The sequence below is a fragment of the Podarcis melisellensis genome (genome assembly GCF_964234715.1).
Source record: "Podarcis melisellensis genome assembly, chromosome: 4".
Lineage (NCBI taxonomy): Eukaryota > Metazoa > Chordata > Lepidosauria > Squamata > Lacertidae > Podarcis > Podarcis melisellensis.
In genome coordinates, this window is record NC_138531.1 from 39068852 (window position 1) to 39096590 (window position 27739).

Below are 27739 nucleotides of genomic sequence, written 5' to 3' on the forward strand. Positions count from 1 at the left end.
GAGGGGCTGAGAGTACTTTGGGGGGGGAGGCTCCGAGACTCTTCCAGTGAAGTCAGTGAGGAAAGTGCAGGACCACCCCTTGGCACACCCACTCTGCGCAGAAGGCTTCCGCGCAGAGAAGCGAGGAGGAGATTATCTGTTAAGGAATTCTTATGTTGGAGGAAGTTTAGGAAACGCCCACTGACGGATTCTGCCAGTGATTGAGACAGTCGCGTTTTTAGGGCTGTCAAACCGGGAAAAGGTCCAGCTACGTAGCCAGCTCGGAGCAGTTTGGAATTTACGCACAAGCAACCCCAATTCCCATTACATGTAGAAACAGCAATTTGTAAACTAGCCCTTAAACTTTTGGCTCAGCTACAAACTGACTGGACTACACAAGGAACAGGTGTTTTCTCCTTTTTCAGTGTGTGTGTGTGTGTGTGTGTGTGTGTGTGTGTGTGTGTGTATTCTTCCCTTCCTGCTTCCCCATCAATCTCAATATGGAGCAAAAATCCTCAGATGCCTGTGGCAAGGCAGCTCTGAATCATCTGGAACACATTTCCTAATAAACCTCAAACTACAACGTTTGACAGAATTAGATAAACATCATAATATCCATTACCGGCACTATTTAATCCAATACAAAAACTCCGTTCAAATCTGAAGTTTAAGATTGATTTCTAATTGTATTTGGCGACGCGCTGCAGCATTCTAAAACAATTAGCTACATTCAGAAAGTACATTGAACTTGGCAAGGGACTGAAGGCAAAAGTTGAAGGGCAAAGTTATGGTAGCGAGGAACGAATGTAACAGCTCTCTCTGGAGAAGTAAACACACGCAAAATAAATCTGATTTGGGGAAGATCAGGCAGCTTCCTGTCTCAAATGCACCTTGCTGTCTCTTCTGCAAGGAAAGAGCCATTTTCACTGGAGAGGAAAGCAGCAATCATAGTGACATTTGTAACAGAATATATGCATGGACAGATGTTGGACTATATATGGCCCAAGGTCCAGTTCCCCACACAGCTATAACCTACACCGGGTGACCTTGGGTTCAGCTTGCTTGAGTTGACTATTGTGAAAATGAAATTGAGGGGTACAAACATTGTGTGTTTTTTCAAGTTCCTTAAAAGAAGGGTGAGATTAAAAAGCTAACAAATATGGGGCTTATTACTATAATAATAATAGCAGGTGGCGCTGTGGTCTAAACCACAGAGCCTAGGTCTTGCCGACTGGAAGGTCAGCGGTTTGAATCCCCGCAACAGGGTGAGCTCCCGTTGCTCGGTCCCAGCTCCTGCCCACCAAGCAGTTTGAAAGCATGTCAAAGTGCAAGTAGATAAATAGGTACCGCTCCAGCGGGAAGGTAAACGGCGTTTCCGTGTGCCGCTCTGGTTTGCCAGAAGCGGCTTAGTCATGCTGGCCACATGACCCAGAAGTTGTCTGTGGACAAACGCTGGCTCCCTCGGCCTATAGAGCGAGATGAGTGCTGCAACCCCAGAGTCATTCACGACTGGACCTAATGGTCAGGGGTGCCTTTATCTTTACTTTAAAGTGGCAAATTGTCACATATTTCAGATGAATTCTACCTTCAAAACTGATTTAGCTAATAGCTGGCAAGATCTGATGTGGTTTAATCACATGGGGTGGGCAGATCATGGGAGAAGTTTCAGTGAGAGCATGATTCAAATTTTAAACATATTTAAGAGTGGCATGGGACTGAGCCACTGGGCAACATCTGTTGCAGAAAGATAGGGATTCAACATGTTATCTTGTACAAAACGGCAGGTAACTAAAAGTCTGTATCCAGCCTTTGTTTCACCCAGATCCCTAACCTTCTCTTTCTGTGTGTGCATGCAAAATGTTGAATCCACTGGTTAATCTTGGTCTGACAGCAGGGCATGCCAGGTGTGATCTTTGCATTTTTGTATGTTTGCTTTGCTGTTGCTGCTGTTCAGTTTTAAATTATTTGTATTCTACGCATTGTGACCAATTGTGACGGCTTATAGTTTTTAGCAATAAAGATTTTATTCATTCATGCATTCATGCATCAGTTCTGCAGACAAGTTCCTATAAATACACAGCAAAGTTTATGCTAAGGGTACAAACCAGAAAAGGCCTGCTTCCTAGATTCCATGTTACATCTTCTGCCCTGGGGACAGAGGGGGGACTTTTTATTTCTAACTCAAACCTGCTGCCTGGTGCTGAGGATATTTTGGTGTAGAGTTAAATTAACTGCCTCGCTAATCAGTTAACACAGGCATTAGAATTCAGAATTCACATTTTCTCTGTTTATTTTTGGAGTGAAATTTTACGTTCCATTTGCTCTGTGAATAAACTTAACTTTTTGGTTAAAGTAAACTGGCATGTTAATCTGGTTCTTCTTAGAACAGATTCTAATTTAAACTTGACTGGAATCCAGGATCTGGCTTTTGAAGACTGCTGTTGCCTCCCACTTGTCTCTCCTGCAATCTGAAATGTCACTGTAACATCCAAATGCTTAATTTCTGGATTATATATATAGCAGACTTCCAGAATTTAGACTGTGGTGTAGTGCAGAAGCACATTTTGCTACACAATCGGATCACCTGGGTGGCATTGTGACAGTATTACCCAATAGTGGGGGCATTAGATATACAACATTAGGGGACTGTAACATTAAAAGGTAAAGGGACTCCTGACCATTAGGTCTAGTCATGATTGCGGCGCTCATCTCGCTTCCGGCGTACAGCTTCCGGGTCATGTGGCCAGCATGACTAAACTACTTCTGGCGAACCAGAGCAGCACACGGAAACACCACTTATCTTCCTGCCGGAGTGGTACCTATTTATCTACTTGCACTTTGATGTGCTTTCGAACTGCTAGGTTGACAGGAGCAGGGACTGAGCAACAGGAGCTCACCCCTTCGTGGGGGGAGATATTAAAGATTAACATTAAATATATATGCTAACATCAGGGCATGGATAGCTCAGTTGCTTAGAGCATGGTGCTGATTACGCCAAGGTTGCAGGTTCGATCCCCGTTATGGGATGGCTGCATATTCCTGCATTGCAGGGGGTTGGACTAGATGGCCCTCAGGGTCCCTTCCAACTCTACAATTCTATGATTAAAATATTTAACAGTAAAATGTAGAATGTCTCTCGCTTACTCACTCACTTTTTCAAAATAAATGTCTCTTCTGAATGGGATAAAAACATAAGGAGGTATTCTTCCACATCTTGTAAAAACTGTTAGTCCACCAGGTCTCGGGAAGGGGATGGTGGTGAATAATAATAATAATAATAATAATAATAATAATAATAATAATAATAATAATTTATTTACACCCTGCCCATCTGATGAGGCCTGTTTTCTGCCTCTTTATTTCTTCTCCTTTTTCAATGAATCTATCATTTCCAAGCTTTTTAGCTCCATTTTTAATAAAAGGCAATACATGACTATAAAAGAAAAGGAAGCATAAAATGTCTCATGATGCGAAGCAACAAATGAGAAACAGGCAATTGATATAATCTAATCTAGGATCTTAAATGTTTGGACCAAACAGAGTGCAAGTTTGACCTTCCTCTCATAAAAACCAAACTACAGTAAAATCAGCAGCTGGGAGAAAGCTGGACTTTCCTGGGAAAAGAGAAAGCGCAGGAAACAGAAACAGGATTTCAAGGTTACGGGCCAAGAGTGGGGCTCTGACAAGAAATCTCAGAGGGAGGGAATGACTTTTCCTGAGAGGTGCTCCTGGCAGTAATATCACTTGCTCCCCTCGCCAACAGCTGTTCTTACAGGCTCCCCTGAAGGAAGATGGAAGGGAAGAAAAATTACAGGAGGCCCTTAAGGCAGCTGCAGACACTAGCAGAGCAAATCCATAAAAAGGCCAAGCTTAGAAAAGACACTGATGGTGGGAAAGTCCAGAATCCTGAGGAGAATTGTCTACTGCTCTCTGCAAGGAGCCATCAACATGAAGCTCCCCTCAGTCCCTAAATATAGCATCTGCCCCATGCATTTGCCAATCTGTTTAAATTACATTTTTGCTTGTTTCAGAAATGACGCTTCCATGTATCTCAGCTCTGCAAAGCACAGCCAGTGGAATTTGTTTGCTGTCTCTTACATTAATTGGGTAGCTTGAGCCCAACACAGTATTTGGGGCCATGCTATTTCCTTACTTAAATTAAAGCATGGTGAATTTCCTGCCAAACTATCTCTTGCCCTCCCCCCTGTGGTTGTTCAATGGCTTTGGTAGCAAAAAGTCATGTGCAAATTTTATTTACTTCTTTTTTTAAAGCAGATACCCACATTGGCAGAAGTTACGGGCAGAAAATATACTGAGAAGATCAAGAACAAATGCCATAGCGCTATGCACTGAAGAAAGGCAACGTGATTTGCAAAAGCTTTCTGGGTATCCCACTGTGTGATATGGTGAGGCAAGGCAAGGCCCAACTCAGGCGCAAGAGAAAGCCAGGTTCAGCCTGGTCACAAGGCAAGACAAGGAACAGATTGGATATACTGCAGGGTTCAGTTGTCCTGCAACCTACAGTTGCTCCAGAAAGGAACACAATGAAAAAAAGTCCTTATGTAGCAGCAGCAGCAGCAGCAGCAGCAGCAGCAAGTGATACCTAATTGTTAGCCCCACTCACAATGCGAGGTGCTGCTGTATTAAAAAGGGTTAAACCACAGAGCCTAGGACTTTCCGATCAGAAGGTCGGCGGTTCAAATCCCTGCAACGGGGTGAGCTCCCGTTGCTTGGTCCCATCTCGTGCCAACCTAGCAGTTTGAAAGCACGTCAAGTAGATAAATAGGTACCACTCTGGTGGGCAGGTAAACGGCGTTTCCGTGTGCTGCTCTGGTTCGCCAGAAGCGGCTTAGTCATGCTGGCCACATGACCCGGAAGCTGTACGCCAGCTCCCTCAGCCAATAAAGCGAGATGAGCGCCGCAACCCCAGAGTCGGCCACGACTGGACCTAATGGTCAGGGGTCCCTTTACCTTACTGCAATGGAGCAGGGGAGCCTCAGGTCTTCTGATCAGCAAATAAGCAGCCTTCTATTATGTTCTTTATTTTAATCTTGCTTGATTTAATATGCAGAAAAATCAAAGGCAAAGAAAATTCTTAGGTTGAGCATGGATGTGTTGAAAGTGAGGCCACCCATCATTCAAGAACTCTGCAAGCTTCTGCCAGTGTTTTATATTCCTTTCAGCTTTAAGAACTTCTCGGCAAATCTAAGAGGGCTATTTTGCTGTCTCGTGTTCTTTATAACCAGCATTTCTGAATAGCTTCACAACAGAATGCTGGATACATCTGACAGGTGCAATAACCCGGAAAAATGACTTCATGCTCTTCATAAACAGCCTCTGGGAAGTCATTTAAACTCAACCACAAAAAGTCTCCTGCAGGTTAGAATTACCAGTTCTGCAAGGAACAATGAGAAAGAATTGCCAATTTAAAGCAATAATGTAAGCTATTAAATAATTTTGAATACGGTGGTGGGAGGGAGAATCACTGGATGTAAAGTCTTATACTGCAATGCTATGTACTGTATATCGTCTACTTCGAAATCTTACTGAATTCTACTGGGATTACTCCCAGGTAAGTGTGTGCAAAACTGCAGCCTGATTTCCTTACTGGAAAAACAACAACAACAAGAAGAAGCAAATGGATGAGGTCTGCTGGGAAGGAATCATTTTGTAGCTTTCTAACAGTTGTTTCCACACTTTGCCTGCGGTATACGACTCTCTACAGCGCAATGATGTAAATAACTTGGCATATTGTAAAAGCTCAGCTAAGCACGGTTAGCACAGCTAGTTTGGGGGCCATCTAGGAGCCTAGCACATGATGTGAATTACAAAGGGTTGGAGAGCACTCCAGAAGAATTCAAAGAAAGAAAAGAAAAGCTGTTTGAAGAGAGAGGGAGAGAGAGAAAAAAAAGAGTGGGTTTGGTGGAGGGAGGGGGAGAGACACAACACATCCTTATTGGAGTGCTAAATCAGGCGCAGGGTTTCAGGAGTTGCCAGTTTAAAAAATGCTTCACGGTCAAAGTTGGGAGTCGAGGCAGCGCACAGAACTGAGGCTGCAGTGTATAGAAGCCCACAGGCTGTCAGAATCTGAAGAGGTTCCTGGAGTGAAGGCGGAAAGCAGGAAGGAAGGAATGAAAAATATTTTAAGGCCAATTATTGTTCTTTTTTCTTTACCCTTGACTCCAAAGAATATGAAGTAGGTTTTTAAAAAAGGATTATATTCAGTCTTGACCACACCTCTCAACCGCTTGGGATTTTCCAGAACATTCCATGGGCACAGACAGCAAACCATGTATTAAGTCACAACGCATCACTAGTAATGGGCAAACCCACCACACTCCCAATCAGAATTAAATCTGATTTGGAATTAATCTGGAAGATAGTTTCCCCTCCTGTCTCCTGAAAACCCCAAACAAGGTCCACAACTTTGGATCAGGTCTGGATGTCTTGCTGCAGGGTGAAGATGACAACGTCCACAGGCCTCAGTACCTGTCAAAGCACCTTATAATTTCTGGACTGCCCTCACTTTGCACATATTACTAGGAAAGTGGGCAATGAGCAGTGGTAAGTTGCACAAAGAGGATGGGGTAGATTTTAGGGATGCAAAAGAACCAGAGTCATCCCAGCATTTTCCCTCATTGGGATTATAGATAGGTCCGCCCTGCCACAGGCTTCAACTTCAACTTTCGAACTAAGCACGGTTCTCCACTATGTCCAAACTTAGGAGCTGAAGTTAGCTAACAAACTATGATTTCAAACCATGGTTTGATAACCATCACCTAGCTGCACTTAGAAGTAAAATTTCTGAGTTCCAGTGCTATGGGGAACTGTGCTTAGTTGAGAAGCAGAAGGGCATTCTTTTAAGAGGAAACCATGGCTGGCTGAATCAGGCCAGTGTCAGTGTCCTACTAAAAATCAATGAATGCAGAGTGAAGAGGCTAGAGTCTGTGGACTGAGACCGGAAGAAATAGGCTGAGGGCTTGAAAGAACAGGACAAAAGGAGAAATGGAAAGAGAAATACCCTCATTCTTATTGTTAAGTAAAGAAGCTGGGAAGGGCTCCACGGCCAGGTGAATTAAGCTCCACCCCCCAGTTGCCATTCTCGTCACTCTCTATGAGTTTGGCTCCTGTGATCATAGAGGCTTCCTGCCTTTTTAGAACTTTTTCCAGGGTTATAAAATGTGCAAGGATTCCTCTACAAGCACAGGAGGTTTCCTGCTTCAGACTATCTCTCCTTCCCGCCACCTCCTCCAGCCAATGAGCATGGGAGAACTGTAGATTACAGTGATGATGCCTGGCATTTTTCTTTCTTCTTTTTAAACAGTCTACAGTTCCATCAATATCAATATATATATTACGAGGGGTTTTCTGCAGAGAATGAAAGACGAAGCACGGTAATGCGGTTATCGCATTTGGCCTAATCAAATTCCGCCCTGAAATTCTGTTCTGCTTAAAAAGCTGCACTCTGCAAAATCAATAGCTCTATGTAATTAAAGGCAGTGTTGGTGTATCTCTTCCACACACCCAGGTCTCAAGGGGCTGAGCGGGGGCACCACTCAGGCTATAATAGAGTTGGAAAGACACTCTTCCTCCTCCATCTCTGCTGTTATTCTTAATAGACACTCTAGTGGCTGAAACGGCTGCTGAGCAAGGAACTCTTGTTAGCCTAGAAAACAGGCGCCAGTCAAATAAAATAAAAAAAACTCTCGAAAGCCCTTTTAACCCCAAGGCATTTTAACAAACTATTACACAGAGAAGATGCTACTGATTTGTCTAAAGGCTTCCTCTCCCCAAATACAGCACAGTTCCGATTATGAAAGTGGAATATAGTTGGGTTGGAAAGAGAGAAAGCCAACTTCCTGCAGTACTCAGAGGTTAAAGATGTCCTGGAATCAAGCCAAAGGAAGGGAAAAAAAGAAAAGCAAATGGCTGATCCATATTATAGGTTACGTCAGGGCTTCCTCCAGACTTCCAACGACACAGCCAGGAATTTCCATTGGGCTGCTCCAACTATCTGCTAAACTTAACCTTAAAAGTGCCAGATTCATATGTCTATACAGTGGTACCTCAGGTTATGAACTTAATTCATTCCATTCTTAACCAGAGGCGTGCATTCCCTATATAGGCCTCCCGCGGCCCCAGAAGTGGATTGCGTTCGTATCCCGGGGCAAAGTTCGCAACCCGGAACACCTACTTCTGGGTCTTTGGAGTTCATAACCTGAAGTGTTTGTAAGCAGGACTGTTCGTAACCTCAGGTACCACTGTATTAACAAGTACACTGACAGCACCTTATGGCATTCAGGCTCAGCCAAGAAGAAGAAGAGGAGTTTGGATTTGATATCCCGCTTTATCACTACCCGAAGGAGTCTCAAAGCAGCTAACATTCTCCTTTCCCTTCCTCCCCCACAACAAACACTCTGTGAGGTGAGTGGGGCTGAGAGACTTCAGAGAAGTGTGACTAGTCCAAGGTCACCCAGCAGCTGCATGTGGAAGAGTGGAGAAGTGAACCCGGTTCCCCAGATTATGAGTCTACCACGCTTAACCACTACATCACACTGGCTCTCAGAAGACCCTCAAGAAGGGGGGTTTTCTAGGAATATTTCTGCCATGGTAAACAAACTGAAGAAGCAGTTCTGCAGGCAGCAAAAAGATGTAAGGTAGATGGTGGGGTGGCATAAAAGAAAAAAAGAAATGAACTAACAGGGGGCTCCTTTTAGAGGTAGACTGATAGAGGTGCACAAATTCAGGTTCTGAATTCCAGTGCCATTAGATCAAAGACTTCAAGAAGGGGTGGAATTTCTTAATGGCAGGGTTTTTCCTCCCAGAAAAGCCCACTAGGCCAGTTCTGCCTCTCTCTGCCTCTCTCCTTTAACATGCCATGCCCTGCCCTGCATGTAAACCTAAACAAAGGTGCAGCTTTGTGTTGCAGATATAGGTCAACATCCACGAGACACATTTAAAGATGGGAATTGCAACTCTGTGAAGGTTCTCCGAAAAACTCACAGCACTCTTAGCAAATGACCATTCCCAGGGTTCTTTGGGGGATGCTATGGGTAGCATTCAACCAACTGCTCCCGGCGGTTGTGGGAAAACACAGAGCAGATTTAGGGGTGTGCACATGGGGAGAAGAGGGGGGAAGAATATTCACCTTAGTGCTACATTGAATGCAACCCAATGACTGTTAAAACTGCTATGAGAGCACTTTGAATGTATGGTGTGGATATAACCACGATCTGGGGCTTGAATCCAACATTACTTGTACTTAAGAGTAGACCAATTAAAATTAGGCCCATTCATTTCAGTGGGTGTACTCTGAGTAAAACCTAAGTGAGCTAGAACCCTTGGACTAGAGAGATCTGGATTCAAATTCTGTCACCCCAAGCTGCTCAGACGAGGTGGGATTTTGAAAGTATGCCCCTTGGACATGTTTGACCTGCTACTGAATTGCAAAATTTGCTTTAAAAGTTATTATTCTGGGCTGAGCTGCTACTAGTGCTTTATTGTTATCTTGTTATTTACTTTCCAGTGCTGTTTTTCATGGTATTTTATTGAGATTTGCATTTTTCATCAAATATTGCCATTTTAATATTTTGTATGTGTGTAAGCCGGCTTGTGAGGGCTTGGTCCTAAAAGGCAGCCAAAAACCAATCATTAAATGTATGTATGTATGTATGTGTGTTATAGATAAAAGAAAGAGAGAAGGGAGTAGCTGTATTAATAACATGGGGAACATGGTCGAAGGCACTTACGCAGCTCTTCCCGGTGCTTCTCTGTTTGCTCAAAATACTGGCGGAGCTCTTCTGTGATCTCCATGTTGCTCAAGTCACACTCGATATCTGCTTCGTCTTCGGAGTCGGTGTCTGTTTCAGAATCGCTCTCCACGACTCCTCTGCCTGTGGCATTACGTGGGACATGTTGAGACCTGGGAGGGAGCCTGGGTTGGCTCCCTCGTGTGAAAGCAGAATAGGACCTCAAGGGCTCCCCTTCATCCCAATCAGAGTAGCGTCCACTGGGAAGACTTTCAGAAGGAGGAAATGGCAGATTATACAAGGACTCCATGGCTTTCCTGTAAGCATATCGGTGCCTGCTCATCCACTCCATGGCTTGGTTGTAATGCTTCCAGTATCTCACATAGACATTTTGGGAATACCATGGTCCTTTCTCTTGAGGCACTGAATCCCCCTAAGAACATGGGCAAAGATTAAAAAATCAATTATTTCTACAGCATGTCCTCCATCTCCCAATTAATTCATGCAGCCTACTCCTGCCACTAATTCGGAAAGCGATGCAACTTTCTGTCCTACTATTAGCTCAGTCGCAAGCACATGGCTCTTAGGTGGTTGGTAAAATATTTTGATTTATAAGGCACTGGCAGCTTTGCACCAATCCTAAGATCACCTAAGTTGACAGAAGTCCCCAGGAGCCTGAAATCGGGTAGCTTAGTAGCTCCAAGTGGATAAGAGATAAGGCCACAGGTTGTGCTTGCTCTGTGTCTACTATAACTCTATCCTTAAAGTAAGGGAGAGCATTTCCCTTGATTCACCCAAGCCAGAAGAGAATCGCTCATGTAACTAGGGTATCCTTTTGCTCCTTGGCTACCTTCTTCTGTTCAAGGCAACCTAGGATTAAATCCAGCATTTGTTTACACAGAAGAATCAATCAGATGTGCAACCTCCTTTGCCCGTGGAAAAAACCATCTCTAATCAGCAAGATACAACGTGCAACAGTTCAATAAAGCATCTCTTGTGAACCTGGTTGCACAAACTCAACCCATTTGCTTAAGCCGAAAAGGATGCTCAAATAGCTAAACAGCAGTGGGGCGAGAGCTAAATGGCGTGCAGAGATCCCTCAAGCATTTAAGCTGACAAGAGATTTAGCAAGGCAGTCCCAGTTTATACATTATCCTAGTGTCTCTCCTCTCCACTATGAAGATGACATGGGGGGTCTTTAACTGAATAGACCCCCATGCATACCGTTGCTCTCTCCCTCTTTTTCAAAGGAGAGAAATCATGTGAACAGGACCTCAAAACTATTGGCGTTGGCATGGAAGACGACATGCCATGTCATCTGTGTGTGGGGTGTCCTGCTCCTCCATCAAGTGAGGGCAACATGAACCAAGACACTGACACCCCCTCCCTACTAGGCACCCCTCCAAAACCCCAATTCACTACTATGGTGAGAAACATTGCACTCTTATTTCAACATGAAAAAGCTGTCAAGATTAACTTGAGGTCATGAAGCAGCCCCGAGTCTCCGTGCTTTATGAATATACATTTTGGAGGCAAAATCCTGAACGCTTCAGAATTTGACAGGATTGACTTCTGCCGCGCGAGTATTCCGCCCTAAACTATTAAGAATAAATGAATTCCAAAAGCCTAATTGTATTTACTCTTGCCATTCAGTTTTGACAATGAGTCTTAAGAGGTCAGTCTCCTTTTGTTTATGGCTAGTTTCACTTTCTGGTTCCCATGGACTAATAGGACGCACTTTTTTGTGTCAGACATACTTGAATACAAGTAGAAGTCTCCCCCTCCCCTCCCAGTCCATCTCTGAAAGACTTTGGTGGGGGAGGGACGGAGCCGTAACAATGGGCTTGATATGCATCCCACTGAAGTCAATGGCAACATTCCCATTATTTTAATGGCGCTGGACTGCTCCCAATGGCCTTTGGAAACCAGCTTTTAAGAACAAGGGCAAATAGCTCCAAATTATTTTTATATGCAACTTTTAAAATTAAAAAGTTCACGCATTCACAATTTTGTATATATTTAAAATTTCAAAAAATAATATTGGGAACATCAGGACTTACAGTGCAGTCCTAACCATGCCAATTCTTGTTTAATTTAATGGGGCTTACTTCCTTGTTATGACTGCAGCCTTAGCTGTAGAAGCCCTATTTATTTTAGTGGGTCTACTCTTAAGTATTACCAAGTCTGGATCTAACTGAATCAATTCGGTTCCGGGTTTGGTATACCACATTCTGGATGAAAATAAAATGCCAGGTGGTGATTGTACTATTCAGAGCATCTGGTAGAATTGCATCTCAGAATTTTATCATCTCAAAAAGTACATGGATCGCTGTGCATTTGAAAGTGACCCACATCAAATGTCCACTAGCTTAACCTTTTCCCTAACGTGCTACCTTTACCTATGTAGCTCTGAATTAGTCACATAGCCAAGTCAAGACAGTATGCATTTTGAAAGCAACTGCACCATATTTTAATAAGGTTTGCTAGCTTTACTCACTGAATTTTTAAGTATACATCACCAATAGTTCTAACAGTTTTGAGTGGCTGTATACTCTCTCTCTCTCTCCCCTGCTCCGCTGCAAGGCAATGCTGAAGCGCAAAATATTATCAGCTGTTCTTTTTAACCAAACTGTTTCTCAAGCGGATCTTGGTGGCGACTGCAGCAAAGAAAGTGGAATACAGCTGGCTGATTTGCCTAGCTGTTGTTAATTTAGGAGAGGAACACAAAGGATCGTTTCAAGTAGTCAGAATTGTGATTCTGATGCTTAGCCAAATACTTCTTTTAGGGGGAATGAGGGGAGGAGGAGGAAGGGGAGGATGAGAAGGGGTAGAAGTGACCCTGGGAAACCTCAGAATGCTGTAGGGAATGTTAAGAAGAAGCCTAGGTGTTTAAAACCATTTAAAAGGGGGAGGAGAGAGAGAGAGATAGAGAGAGAGAGAGAGAGAGAGAGAGAGAGAGAACTATAAAGCCCAGTTGAATCAATTGTATTATACATTGCATCAGTTGAAACAATTGTATTACACATCACCACCATCATCAGGCTGTTTCCAATTGGGTCTCTTCACTGGCTCTGTAGCCCAGATGAGGTTTCTGTTACTGGAAAGTGATTTTCACTTTCCCCCTCTTTCCTCTGCAGATCCCTCTCAAAATCTGCTCCAGAAGGTTGGGGAACAGTATGGCAGGTGGCACAGAGAAAGGGGCACTATGCAGAAATCGCCTCCCTCTCTCCTTTTGGCTCATAGAAGCCTCCACTGGATCAAAGAGCCTTCCATCAGTGGAGGAACTCAATTGGACACAACCCAAATCATCATCACCATCATCTTCTTCACCATAACATATGGCCTTCCTGAGCTGTATACAGTGGTACCTCAAAAGCCCAATGGAATCCATTCTGGAAGTCTGTTTGACTTCCAAAACCAAGGAAGCTCCTATAGCCAATTGGAAGCCACGGAGGACGTTCGGGTTCCAAAGAACGTTCGCAAACTGGAACACTCACTTCTGGGTTTGCAGCATTTGAGAGCCAAAACGTTCAACTTGCAAGGCGTTTGGGATCCACGGTAGTACTGTGTATTATGTTTGCAGTGCTACTTTTCACAGACCTCTTATCTCGAGAATCTCATGTCTTCGAGATGTATGCAACATAACACCCATGGTTTTAGGTCTGTGCATTTATTATGCCAAAAATAGCATTTTGCTCCCACTCCTATTCTCAGCTGCTTCCTTATTTACCCTGCAAGAAGCGGCCAAGTGTCATTTAGGGGGACACATGAATACGTGGAACAGAGCTGCAAACAAACAAGTGTTTGCAAACACAGTTACTAATTCCTAATAGGGGTTGGCTGCAGCTTCTTGTCAATTCTACATTGGAGGCAAACCTGTGAAATGGCCCCAATGGAGTGAAGAGAGAGGAAGATTCCTCAGTTAGGGCTTCCGAGGTTTGGGCTTCCTCAGGTCTGCCTGAGCTCAACTTCTCCTTGATAATATAGGAGGGGGCTTTATCCATCCTCAGAGTCTTTCCTCCTATATTTCTGATTCCTCTACATACAGGTACGCCACCTACATGACTCAACTGTTCTCAGCAGCACATGCACTTCTTCACATAGAATCAGCACCGTGGACTCTGTAACCAACTGCTATCCATGTATTGCAACTATTCGCTGTAAGCTGCCCAGAGGCATTTGTGTTTTGCAGCACTACTCAAATGCTGTAGGGATAAACACAGAGACAGAATCCAACAAATGTTTGTTGGGTCCCAAAGGCCCACCCGCCTCACGCCCCATTTCTCTTTCCTCCAAATCTGCCATGATGCCCTCTTTACGCCTAACCATTCTAAGCAATCTGAGCACATGTCTTTATTACAAGACAAAGCTTTAAAATGCTCGTTTGTTAAGGAAGGACTCACTGGTCATCCCTTTCCCCCATTAAACACACATAAACAAATCGTCTCTCAATTAAAAATGTGCCTGTGATCCCCCACAAAAATAACAACAATACTCTACAAAATTATTCTCTCATATATATATATAAGAGAGTAAGCACTTTTGTTTTTTTTTATAAATATTTATTGAAATTTTTAAGTAACAGTGTAACAAACAAACAAAGTTATAATATAATATAACATATTTTCTCATCTTCTTGTGACCTCCTCACATCTCCCGCCCCTACCTTCCATGCTTGTCACCAGCTAATTAGCAGCTGAGATAGATGCTCCTGTCTGCTCATTTCATGCCTGCCTCCTCAATCAGGTTATCTTGACAGGCTGCTCTGTTGTGTGTCTCTCCCCATCACCTCCTTTGCACAAGGCGATATGATTTGTAAGTAGCCCTATGGTGGTATTGGGCAAGAGATCAGCCAACTTGGCCAGAGCTACTGAGAGCTGTGTGGTAGAAGGATCCCACCCAGGCTATTCTGGCTTCTTCCCCTTTCTCACACTTCAGAGGGCCTTTGACAAGGTAGCCTATAAATATGTGAATATCAATGGATTCTAAATACAGACGTTCTCCTGTGTTTTAACCTTTCGTAAGGTGCTTCGAGAGGTTTAGTAAAAAGCATTGAACGAACAACAATATATTAATGTGGATTTAGGCACCGCAGCTCACAATTTGAATACCAAACTGATACATGCCAAAGACCATCAACAAATAGAAAGGATCTTACCATGATCTATGGGAATGTGCACCAGCGACCGATACAAACTAAAAGACAAAAGGAAAATAAATAGGTGAAGAAATCAAATGTTTACATAGAGAAGAGTACAAAATTAAGCCTGTTAGGTTTTCAGATTCAACTCAAGGTGCTTGTTTTGATCTTTAAAATGCAAGAAGGTTCAAGGCTAAGGGGTGGACTTTGGTAACATGGAGCCCTGAACGAGGACAAGATTTGATGCCCTCCTCGTTCTGGCCTTCTGTTCTGCACATACTCTCACGTGCACTACGGCGTAGTTGTGGCAACTCAAATCATCCAACTGACCAGGGCCTAACTTTGAGTAGGTGCCCATATATGCAAACAATGAAGGGTGTGCAATACTGGCCACATGGGGTGCAAGCAGGAACTCCAATTATTTTTTGCAGCAAGATTTTTTCCATCGCTAAAGCCCAGTGGATCTGAATGAAAGGAGATGAGTGATAACAGGATTGCGTCCATTCATCTGAAATGCAAATTAGGACACCACTACAAAGCAGCACAAAGGCACAGCTAGCACAATTGTACAGCTGAGAAAGGGCGAGAAAGAGAGAGAGAGAATGATCATTACTCACTCACCCTTTGCCGCAAAAGGTGTTGGAAGTTCATACACCCTTGCCGACAGACTACTACTCGCATGGGAAAAGATCTGAAATTTCTCAGGCCCAAAGATGCTAAGGAGATGGAATTTACAGTCATTCTCCCTAGTTTTCAAGGGAAGCAGAAAAAAACCTACAGGAATACTAAGCTGGCGGTGATTATTAACAGAAGACTGCAAAGATTCTGCTGTACTCTGAGCCTGCAGATCTGTAGCACATTAAGCTCCAGTTCCATTTTGTATGTCCCAAACCGTTCTGTTTCCCATGCTCCAGCTCTTTTAAAGTTTGTCCATGTCTCTCATAGTTTATACATGCTCACTGAATTTCTTTAATATGACACATCTGGTCTCTGGCAAGGTCGCTGTTATAAGTATAACAAGGTTCCTTTCCCACATTTAGGATACAGAGTCTTTTGTATTTGCCTTTCCTGTTTCCTGACTATTCTTAGGGTGGCATTCAACTAAGTTTGACTCAGAGTAGACCGACTGAAGTTAATGAACACTAAATTAGGTCCATTAATTTCAACGGGTTCTACTCTGAGTAAAGTTTAGCTGGCCAAATATCTTTATTAATAGACTGACTGCCTGAATCAAAAAGAATCACCTCTGAACTGTCCCAGGTATATGCAGACGTGTTTCAGACAAGGGCAAATGTTTTCCACTTTTCATTTTGCATTCGACAATCTGGCAGCTTGACGGGAGCCAACACAACTGTGGACTCAAAAGTTTGGTTTGTGAACAGCTGCTGGTTGTTGAAGCCACTGTGTGCAGGACCTCTTGGTTTCCGTCACAAGGTGGCACCAAAACTATATGAACTGGGGGTGCTGCTTGTCTGAGTTCATTTTATAAATCCAGGGTGGGAGCTGATGGAAATCCAATAACACAGATTTTCCATCCCTAATGTAAATGAAAATATTATCTGGTCCCATGTGGATTCTTATTATTATGTATTAAATTTCTTTACTGCCCTTCACCGGAAGACTACAATATATAAAACTGCAATATTAAAAAACCACAAAAAATACATAGCATAATAACAAACAAAAACTAAAACCCTCACAGTTTAAAAGGCCATAGATTGTTTAATTAGTCAAAGGCCTTGGAGAAGAGGAATAATGATGATAATAATAATAATAATAATTGATTTATACCCTGTCCCTCTTGTTGGGTTACCCCAGCCACCCTGGGCAGCTCCCAACAAAATATTAAAAACACGATAAAACATCAAACATTAAAAGCTTCCCGATACAGGGCTGCCTTCAGAGATCTTCTAAAAGTCAGATCGTTGTTTATTTCCTTGACGTCTGATGGGAGGGCATTCCACAGGGCAGGCACCACCACCAAGGAGGCCCTATGCCTGGTTCCCTGTAACTTCGCTTCTCGCAGGGAGGAAACCACCAGAAGGCCCTCAGAGCTGGACCTGAGTGTCTGGGCTGAACGTTGGGGGTGGAGACGCTCCTTCAGGTATACTGGGCTACTCACAAAATGTTTCTGCCTAGCACCTAAAGATATGTAACTAAGGCACCAGGTGAGCCTCTCAGGGGAGAGTATTCCACAAATGGGAAGCCATTGCAGAAAAGGCCTGTTTTCGTATTGCCGTCCTCTGGACCACTCATGGAGGCACACAAAGGGCCTTAGATGATGACTGCAGGGATATGCACCACACATACATCACAGAAGACCAGATCAATGAGTTTCCTACAGTAGTGGACCCCAAACTTCCCACCTGCCCCCCCATTTTTTTGCTGAGGCTCGTTTTTTGTTTTTTTTTTGAACTTGTGGTAGGCATTGTATGCTAGATGCTGTATGATTTTTAATTGCATTTCTACACAGATGCTGTGGGCCACCTGTATGCAGCTTGCGGGCAACTGGTGGTCTATGGACTTCTGTTTGGGAATCCCTGTCCTAGAGTATCCTCCTCAAGTTCAGACAGACAAAAAGGCGATACAGGGCCATAAAGGCAAGAAGCTGATAAGGGCAGTTTTCGTCCATTCTTGGTGGCTGGAGCCTGGATACCTCGCAAAATATTAAGGGAATCTGCTATGCCAGAACACTTTAATACAAATGCAATTAACCCAGTGGCAAAAGTTCTCATTGTTTTACACACTTAATCCTTCCTCTAAGCAACATTTCCTCCATCCCAGCTGATTGCCACTGTTGCAAAACCATAAACACCAACATGGGGCCTCTCAGGAATTCATGACCCTGGCAAGGGAACGTATTCTGTAGCTTTATGGGAAAACCACCACATTCCTGAGAAGTGGAATTGTGGGTTACGAAGTCTTGGCTGTGCTTAACGGGGATGGAGAAAGAAAGAATAGATTAATGGCAGAAAGGTTCAGATTGCTAATCTGTTTCAGCCACCATGATGAGAACAAGGGATTTGGTTTAAGAAAAGAGGAACTAATTCGTAACAAATTGGAATAACTCCTCCAGCATAAACTGCAGAAAGTAGCATTTTACTAGTAAACAAAGTCGCTGAGGCAATTTAAAAGCTCTACTCCAGATTATGCAGACATCAGAAGTCTCTGACCTTTTTCCTCAGACTAGAGAGGTGGATTCCTCACCCAAATGTCAACTTTTTGTCCCTTATAAAAACAGAAAAACCACACAGAGTGGTGGACTTTCATTCACCATTATGATTTCTATAATTGCTAGCATTTGCTAGAAAAATCTGATTCATCTTCTAAGTGGCTGCTCTATGTTAATAATGCTTGGGATTTAGATCTAAAGCAATGGAGGCTCTAAGAAACTCTGTCCTGCCTCAACATTCAGCCTTACCCTGCATTTCTGCACAGGTTAATTCTGATGGTAAATGTAATCAATTATCGCATGCATGCAAATCCCCAAGCGTGCATGAGTGGCTGGCTCTGAAACTGCTACATCCAACAGCTGCGCCAATTTAAACCCTGTACAGCTTTAAATCCTGTGCAGATTTCATTTCTCATGTCAGAAAAGTTAAGTCTGTTCATCTCAGCATGACATAACTGCACATAACATGTTTTTAAAAGGAAAACCAGGACCAAAGTGACCCAAATTTTGAATAAAGAAAAGTTGAACCATGCAATATGTCACACACTTTTTTGGGGGGGAGGGGCATGTGTGCAGATATGTATTTGGGTAACTCATTTTGCTTGTTAGCTTTGAGGAGGGGCAAGTAGTTCAGGCTACTGAAACACTGACACTGGAAATCTGACTCACAGAAGCACAATCCTATGTATGTCTACTCAGAAGTAAGCCCTGGTGTGTTCAACAGGATTTATTCACAGGACATTGGGTACTGGAGTGCAGCCTAAAGGATGAACTGTAGCGATGAAAACCTCAAAATATACTGGCAGATATCTGATTAGTAAATGTAGTTAGGTTGCTTGCATTGTCTTCTAGGATATTACCATATTTATGGTCATTTTCTTGGTTTTTTAAAAGACATAAAAGGGGGAGGGCAAGACAGAGAGAATGCAGTGCTTTCTTAACTGGAAATTAAAATGTTACCTAGATCCCATATTTCTTTGATATGTGGGCTTATCAGCAGTAAGGACCAGAAAGAGGATACAGTGGTACCTCTGGTTATGAACTTAATTCATTCTGGAGGTCTGTTCTTAAGCTGAAACTGTTCTTATCCTGAGGCGCACTTTCGCTAATGGGGCCTCCAGCACGTGATTTGCGTTTGCATTCTGGGGCAAAGTTTGCAACCAGGAGCAGCTACTTCCAGGTTAGAGGAGTTCATATACCAAGGCGTTCATAACCCAAGGTAAAGGTAAAGGTAAAGGGACCCCTGACCATTAGGTCCAGTCGTGGCCGACTCTGGGGTTGCGGCGCTCATCTCGCTTTATTGGCCGAGGGAGCCAGCATACAGCTTCCGGGTCATGTGGCCAGCAGGACTAAGCCGCTTCTGGTGAACCAGAGCAACACACAGAAACACCGTTTACCTTCCCGCCGGAGCGGTACCTATTTATCTACTTGCACTTTGAAAGCATTCAAACTGCTAGGTTGGCAGGAGCAGGGATTCGAACTGCCGACCTTTTGATCGGCAAGTCCTAGGCTCTGTGGTTTAACCCACAGCGCCACCCGCATCCCAATTGTACAGTGTTACACGAGGTATCACTGTACAATTGTTCCTAGCCAAAAATTTTCACTTTTAAAAAATAGCAGTTGCCCCATGTCAGCTTCACTCTATTTTCCCACAAACTAGGTTAGTGATTTATATTTAATTATTGCATTTATATGGCACTTTTCCTCAGAGGAGCTCAAGGCTTGATTCCCCCCCTTCCCATTTTATCTTTACAACAACCCTGTGAGGTAGGTTAGGCAAAGCGACTGGGACTGGCCCAGGGTCACCCAAGTGAGCTTCATAGATGAGTGGGGATTTGAACCCTGGTCTCCCAGGCCCTAGTCCAACACTCTAACCACTACAGCAGAGTTATTATGCTAAGACCAAGACATAAAATGTGCGTAAGAATAGAAAAGATGTTATTATGCCACCCGCAAGAAATATACCAAACACCATTTCCTGAATACGGGATTCCTAAATAAATAAACAAGCAACCCCTGCCCTGGAAACCAATCATAAACAGTTCTGCTCAATGCATGGGATGTTTACATAAACATAAGTAGCACAATAAAGCAAGCACCTCAGTTTTAAAGATTTGTCACTTACAGTAGACTTGCCAGACTCCATGCCCCACAACACTTTATTTTTCATGTCATCTACTTATGGTAATTGCATTTTTAACCCACCCTTCCACCAGGGTGGCTTGCAACCGTTCTCTCCTCACCCATTTTATATGTAACTTCGCCCAGCGAGCTTCAGGGTTGAATACAAATTTGAACCTGGCTCTCCAGTCTCAGTTCTGTAATCTAGCCAGGGCATCACATGTTGTTCTCAATATATGCCAGCAATAAATTAACAGCTGCCTAGGAGGCAGACGTCCACCAGGGGTAGCTTTCTCCTAGCCAAGCAAGTCTTCATGAGAATCGGTATCATATACAGTGGGCTGCTTAATTTTTTAAAAATAATAATAATACAGCACTTCTGTTTATAAACCAGCTGCCCAATCTTAATCCGCTTCACCTCGAAGAGCAGAAGGCAAAAAGGCCTTAGGAGCATCCTTGCTATATTTTGCGAGTATTTTGAGGGCAGCAGCCCAGAATAGACCACCTTTCCTCTGCTGGGTACCCTTAGCCATGGCTCATCTTGGCTGGGAAAGGCTGGTGTGGCCAAAGTTAGAGATTAGACGCCCAAATGGTCTGGCTGGGTTTCTAAGGCAAGCTTCCTCAACCTCGGCCCTCCAGATGTTTTTGGCCTACAGGTCCCATGATCCCTTGCTAGCAGGACCAGTGGTCAGGGATGATGGGAACTGTAGTCTCAAAGCATCTGGAGGGCCGAGGTTGAGGAAGCCTGCTCTAAGGCGTCGCGCGCCCTCCCATTAACTCGGGGAAGCGAATTCCCACGGGGCGATGGGAACAGGATGAGGGAAAGAGCAGGATCCAATCCCTCCCCTCGGCAAGAGCCGCGTGGACAGCAAGGCACCTGCCCTTGGGAACTCCTGGTCTATTTCTCCGCTGAGGTGCTTCAGGAGCGGCACCGGCAAAGCCCCCACCCCCGCTGCAAAAGTAACCGGCTGGGATCGGGGCAAACATACTTCGGGCGCAGGGCGCGCAGCAAGAACCGAAGACCGCGCCGCGCCCGGCTCTTCCTTCCTGCAGGCGGGGAAAGGGAAGAGGTGGAGCCTCGCTGCTACGGAGAAGCCAAGCGCCCGAGCTGTGTCTCTTTCGCGGGGCGAGGGCGGCATCTGCTGGATCGGTAGCGAGTTAACGCTGTGCCTGGAAAGAGAATTGGCTGCCTGTGCCTCATGCTTTTAAAGCACGTTCAACGCAGGCGCCCCCCCACCCCACATTCTGGGAACTGTAGTTTGCCCAGGGTGCTGGGAATTGCAGCTCGGGTAAATTACAGTTCGCGCGTGTGTGTGAGCTTTTAATACATTGTGTTTTAATGCCCTAACCCGCCTTAACAGTGAAAGGCAGGTAATTAATAATAATAGTAATAATCATCTCTAGTAAGTATGACCAACAGGCAGGAATTTGTAGTCATACTTACCCAATGGTAAGGCTTGGTGTCTCTCTCTGTGTGTGTGGGCGCACACACACTAAACAGTGTCATCGTGTGTCATAACTTACAAGGTATGACTCCCAGAGGACAATACTGTAGCTTGAAGGGAACACACACACACAAGAAAGCTCAGAAAGACTGAGCCAAACAGGAATGGGGATGAAGCTATCTCACCCATCACCAGGGGTACGCATACCCCTAAACATTTTGTGAATCTAAGTTTGGCCCCATTGAGGGGCAGTATTTCAATATACATTTTTTTAAGAATAAAAGCACTGCCCATCACGATGACAAAAGGCAATCCTCACCATTGCCACACTTCACAAAGCTGTGCATAGGAATGAGAGAGGAGTTTTGTTCCATAACTGTTCAGAGATTCCTGCACAACCGGGGTCCTATGTGACACCGAGCGTGAGACAAGTGGTTGTGGCTTGGGAAAACCACTTTGTGAGCCGAATTAGGATCCCTTGATGGGCGTAATTAGGACTGGGCTGGAGGTTCCTCACTCCTGATTTAATATATGCAACATTTGTACAGTTGGTGGCGCTGTGGGTTAAACCACAGAGCCTAGGACTTGCCGATCAGAAGGTTGGCGGTTCGAATCCCTGCGACGGAGTGAGCTCCCGTTGCTCGGTCCCTGCTCCTGCCAACCTAGCAGTTCGAAAGCACGTCAAAGTGCAAGTAGATAAATAGGTACCGCTCCGGCGGGAAGGTAAACAGCGTTTCCGTGTGCTGCTCTGGTTCGCCAGAAGCGGCTTAGTCATGCTGGCCACACGACCCAGAAGCTGTACGCCGGCTCCCTTGGCCAGTAAAGCAAGATGAGCGCCACAACCCCAGAGTCGGCCACGACTGGACCTAATGGTCAGGGGTCCCTTTACTTTACCTAAACTGCTCTTGGGGTGATATTCTCCGATGAACTAGAAAATTAACCTATGGCTAATTTCATGTGTATAACGAGGAGGGGGAGAAAAGGAAGCACACACACAGAGAGAGAAACAGAGAAGGGGCACATCATCCATTCTTGGTTCTGACTCCACCCACTACCAGCATATGCCCCTTGACAGATTAACCGCCAGTGGCGTAGCGTGGGTTGTCAGCACCCGGGGCAAGGCGAGTAATTTGTGCCCCCTAACCCGTGGATTTGCGCCCCCTAACCCCCAGATGTTGCGCCCGGTGCGGACGGCCCCCCTGCACCCCCCACGCTACGCCACTGTTAACCCCCAAGGGACTGTGGACCTACCCACTCCTGTTTTAATCTAGTTAGTGAGTTTATGTTTGCTTTGGTGCATTTTGTAGCCTTGGCATGCCTTGGTATGTTGTGAGCTGCCTTTTGAATGCTTATCCTCAAAGCCAGTGTAATTGATAAATAAATAAATAGGAATACTCTGTACACGCTGGCAATCTTTGCATCCTTGGGTAAAATACATATATAATATTGCTTGATCACCCCATTAGTTTTGAACCTTGAATGCTGGTGGGAGGATGAGAGTTTCAATCCAACAGCTAAGTTGGAGAAGGCAGACCTGCTGCATAAGTAAGCACATTTGTTGAGAGTCCTACTGACCTAAAGCTGAATGTTTGTATATTTCTGATGATGTTTTCATTGCTGCTGACATTTCAAGCTAATACAGACAGCATTTGCTTGCAGCCGAATGGTCTCCAAGCAATTACAGAAGTGGAATTGCATGCAAACTGAAAAGAAATCTTTGATCTCTACAGGCCTGGCAGCCGCTCTGCTTTCTTTAATAGAGTATTGAACAAAGTCTATCATTATGGTCTTGTTTTAATTGGTTCTATAGTTCCCTTCAACCCTCTTCAGCCTGATAGACAGGAGGCAGTATAACATCAAGGAACTGGAGAGTTGGCTTTAACAGAATGTTAATAGCTCTATTTTAAAACAAAAGGGGGAGGGACTAATGACCCCCAAAACGCCTTCATTTAATAGTCCTGAGTTTAGGAGATAATTATTTACAACAAGCTATCAATAAGAATTGTCTCCTGGACAAACAGACTCAGGAGTGTAACAAAAAGACTCATATTTAATGCAGAATATCATTCTGCATAAGGAATGTGGGTGGCACTGTGGGTTAAACCACAGAGCCTAGGGTTTGCCAATCAGAAGGTCAGCGGTTCGAGTGAGCTCCCGTTGTTTGGTCCCTGCTCCTGCCTACCTAGCAGTTCGAAAGCACATCAAAGTGCAAGTAGATAAATAGGTACTGCTCCGGCGGGAAGGTAAACGGTGTTTCTGTGTGCTGCTCTGGTTCGCCAGAAGTGGCTTAGTCATGCTGGCCACATGACCCGGAACTTGTACGCTGGCTCCAGAGTTGTCTGTGAATGGAGTTAACGGTCAGGGGTCCCCTTTACCTATCATTCTGTATTTATAACTGCAGTACTGTAGGGAGGGAACAGGGAGAGAAGAGAGAGTAATGAAGGAAAGAAGCAGAAAAGAAAGAATGAAAAAACTGTTAAAGAAACCATTTCGTCTGCGTTCAAGCATTCTGTCTTCTCTTTACCAGGAAATCAGCTATGAAAAAATGGGGTTTCTTTATTGTTTTCAGAGAACTGGTGGGAAGTAGGCTTACATCAAAAGTGCAGATTGTGGTTTCTTTTATTAAAGGAAAACAACTGACAAACATGAGACATTTATGCCTACATTTACTCCAGCTCCAATTACTAAATCTGTGTTCCAAAAGTAAAAAAGGATTACACCTTTCAAATACATGCCTGGTTCTAAACTTCAAAACCATCTTTCATTGGAACAAGAAATACTTAAACAGAATCTTAAGCTGTTTGAGACACAACCAGGCTATTGTCAGTTTCCCTTTGATGTTCTAAAGGTTTATTTTTAAGACATCACCAGCTTAAGTAACTAACATGTTTCCGCCTTCAAACAGCCCTGTTAGTTCTCCATTGTTCAGCAGAAAATTCAGATACTGGTTTGGGATTTTAGCCCATTCCCCACTTCCTCCAAAACTCCAGGAAGCCTTGATTATTTGCAATGAGTTTCTGCTGGTAGAGTGGAAGGACATGCACACTAAGTGATCTTCCTTGTCACTACATTTCTACTTGCGGTTTTTGAACTTCCTGGGAGCTATCATTTCTGCCTTGCAACTCCAGTCCAATGTGACTGGGTCATGGCATCCAACTTCTCCACATCATGGCTGCAACACTGCTTTTGCAGAAGGGGTTTAGCTCAGTGGAAGAGCTTCTGCTTTGCATGCGGAATGCCCCAAGCTTGATTCCCAGCATCTCCAGGAGGGCAAGGAATACTCCTGCCTAAAACCCTTCAGAACTGCTGCTGGTCAGTATAGACATTGCTGAACAAGATGGTACTAGGAAAGTGGTACATACTCCAGCTCTGCTTCATGCCTTTGAGTCTGTGGTGTGCCTCAATAGTAGCCTATTCTGTCCACATTGCTCTTTAGCATCTACATGAAACTGCTGGGAGAAGTCATTTGGAGGTTTGGGTTTCAGCCTCACCAATATGCAGGCGATGCCCATTCCTGCCTCTCGTTTCATTCACAATGCATGGAGATGCTGTGAAACCCCTGAACAGGCGCATTGACATAGTTTTGGAGCAGATGAGGGTGAGCAATAGCCATTCCAAAATCCATAACTTATAAAAGACCCTGTACAAAGGGGAGAGAGTTCCACAGTCTGGGAGCCAGTGCAGAAAAGGCCCTGTCTCTTGTGCCCTGAAACTGGATTGATTTCACAGGTGGGGGCACATGAGCAGGGCCTCTGAGGCAGGTGCTTCAAATAGCCCAGTCCCCACCTGTTTGCGTAGGCCCTTAAATGTTGAAAGCAGCACTTCAAAATGTACCTGGTAATGATGAGTTCAACTGGTGTGGAATTGCTCCCACCAGCAACCAAGCAGCAACATTCTACACATTCAAAGGCAGCTCTATGTGCAGTGCATTAAAGTAAGTCTAACTTGGATTTGACTGGATGTGCATGGTTTATTGACCCATGGTCGAGCTGACCGTAGCTGATAAATCAGCTATGTATGGGCAATTCTATCCATTTGGGTTTCTTTTATAAGACACAATTATGCCTAATATACATGATTGCATAATACAATGTATTTTGTATGTTATTGTTTCTAATATATACATTTGTGTGCACAGTAGAGTAAGGAACAGCATTACAAAATTTGGGGAAGTATGAATTTTTGAAGGGTGGGTGTGTTTCAGTTTAAGTGTTGTTTCAGAAACTGCACATTTTGGTATGTTTGCCTTTAAATCCAAATTGAATAGAGGTTGTTGTTTTTTTGCCATCCCTAGGAATGCTAAAAGGCATTCCTAGCCACAGTCTCCAGCAGCACTTCCACAGATAGAATGATTGACTGTTAAACCACTCAGAACTGCAGCTCTGTGAAGGGAACAGGGGTCTTAATAAACTACAGCTCCCAATATTCGGGGGAGGGGCATGGCAGTTTAAAGTGGCTTGATGCTGCTTTAAATGTATAGTGCAGATGAGGCCTGAGCAGGACCAGCAACAATTGTAGCCCTATATTTTCCACCTACAGTCTCGATGAACCCTACTATGCTTCTGTTTTATTTCTTATCTCTGCTCGATAAAGAAGCATTTGCTCTGCTTTCCTTCTTAGTTGTTCTCATTTCTGATAACAAACCTGGAAACCAAACTCACGTGATTTCATTAACTATTCCTTCTCCTATTCTCACTTTGTTAATGTCTGTACATGAACACACCTCTGCTTGTCTTCCTTGCTTTTGGAATTTTTCTGCCTGTTTCTTTATTTGTTCATTGTATTAATTTCCATCCTGCACCATATGCCCTCCTAGGATAGACTGCAAGTTTTTAAAGAAAGAAAGAGAAGAGCAACAAAAGCAGCTAGAAAATCATAAAATAATGCACCGCAGTAAAATAGCAGATAAGGCACAATGGATTATAAATGCACACACAGCTGATAAGATGTAGCTTCCAAAATGGCTTTAAAGGTGTTTTTTAATTAAAAAAAATTAGGATAATAATGTGCTTTCCACAGGGAATCTGAATAGAACTTTCAAATGTTAAGATTTTAAACTTAGTATGCAGGCTTTATCTTATATCTGAACAAATGGGACACAGAGATTAATGTTTCTCTATAAAGTACAGAGCATTTTCCCTTGGTCAGACCATACCTGGAATAATACTGTGTCCAATTTTGGGCACAGTAGTACTTCTGGTTAAGAACTTAATTTGTTCCGGAGGTCCGCTCTTAACCTGAAACCATGCTTAACCTGAGGTACAGTACCACTTTAGCTAATGGGGCCTCCCACTGCCGCCGCTTGATTTCTGTTCTCATCCTGAGGTAAAGTTCTTAACCCGAGGTACTGCTTCGAGGTTAGCGGAGTCTGTAACCTGAAGCGTTTGTAACGTGAAGAGTTTGTAACCCGAGGTACCACCGTACCACAATTTAGGAAGGTTGTTGAAAAGCTTGAGTGTGTGCAGAGGAGAGTAACCAAGATTATAAAGAGTCTGGAAACCAAACCTTATGAGGAACGGTTGAAGGAGTTAGGAATGTTTAGGCTGGATAAGAGGAGACTGAGGAGATATGATAGCCACCTTCAGATATCTAAAGGACTGTCACTTGAAGCGGCACAAGCTTGTTTCCCCTTCTTCAGAGGATAGGATCCAAACCAGTGGTCATAAGAAAGGAGATGATAAGTAAACATTAGAAAGAACTTTCTGGCAGTAAGAGCTTTTTGATAGTGAAACAGACTCCATCAGAAGGTGGTGGACTCCCCTTCCTTGGAGGCTTTTAAGCAGAGGCTGGATGGTCATCTGTTGTGGATGGTTTAGCTGATATTTGTTGGACAAATTGACCCCCTGAGGTCCCTACCAACTCTACAATTCTGAGTGGTTCTGGATTAAAAGTATCCTGTTTTGGTCAACAGATGGCAGCATTGTCAACATTAACTTGGTAGCTTGGCGGCTGTGTATCATACGAGACTTTTTGGGTTTTGTTGCTATGAGGAGAAGCCCGTGTGTGTGTGTGTGTGTGCGCGCGCGCACGTGCGCATACACACACATATTCTCTCTCTCTCTCTCACACACACACATACAAACACACACACACACACACACACACGTGTGTTCAGGAAAACAAAAGGAACAAA

General features: G+C 44.0%; 1 protein-coding gene and 1 long non-coding RNA gene across 3 annotated transcripts in view; both read right to left on the reverse strand.

Moving 5' to 3' along the window:
* Window positions 1-21237, reverse strand: part of GEMIN8 (gem nuclear organelle associated protein 8) — a 39729-nt gene extending 18492 nt beyond the window's left edge. The window contains exons 1-3 of one of the 2 annotated variants that reach the window (XM_081907730.1): window positions 21151-21237; window positions 14887-14924; window positions 9729-10161 (exon numbers count right to left, since the gene is read on the reverse strand). In XM_081907730.1, coding sequence (XP_081763856.1) covers window positions 9729-10161; window positions 14887-14889 — 436 coding nt within the window. In that variant the 5' untranslated portion in view covers window positions 14890-14924; window positions 21151-21237. The remainder of the gene's footprint in view (window positions 1-9728; window positions 10162-14886; window positions 14925-21150) is intronic. The other variant, XM_081907731.1, reaches the window with a different exon arrangement.
* LOC309368003 overlaps window positions 1-27739 on the reverse strand; it is a 371432-nt gene that overhangs the window by 216076 nt on the left and 127617 nt on the right. The gene's annotated exons all lie outside the window — the stretch shown is intronic.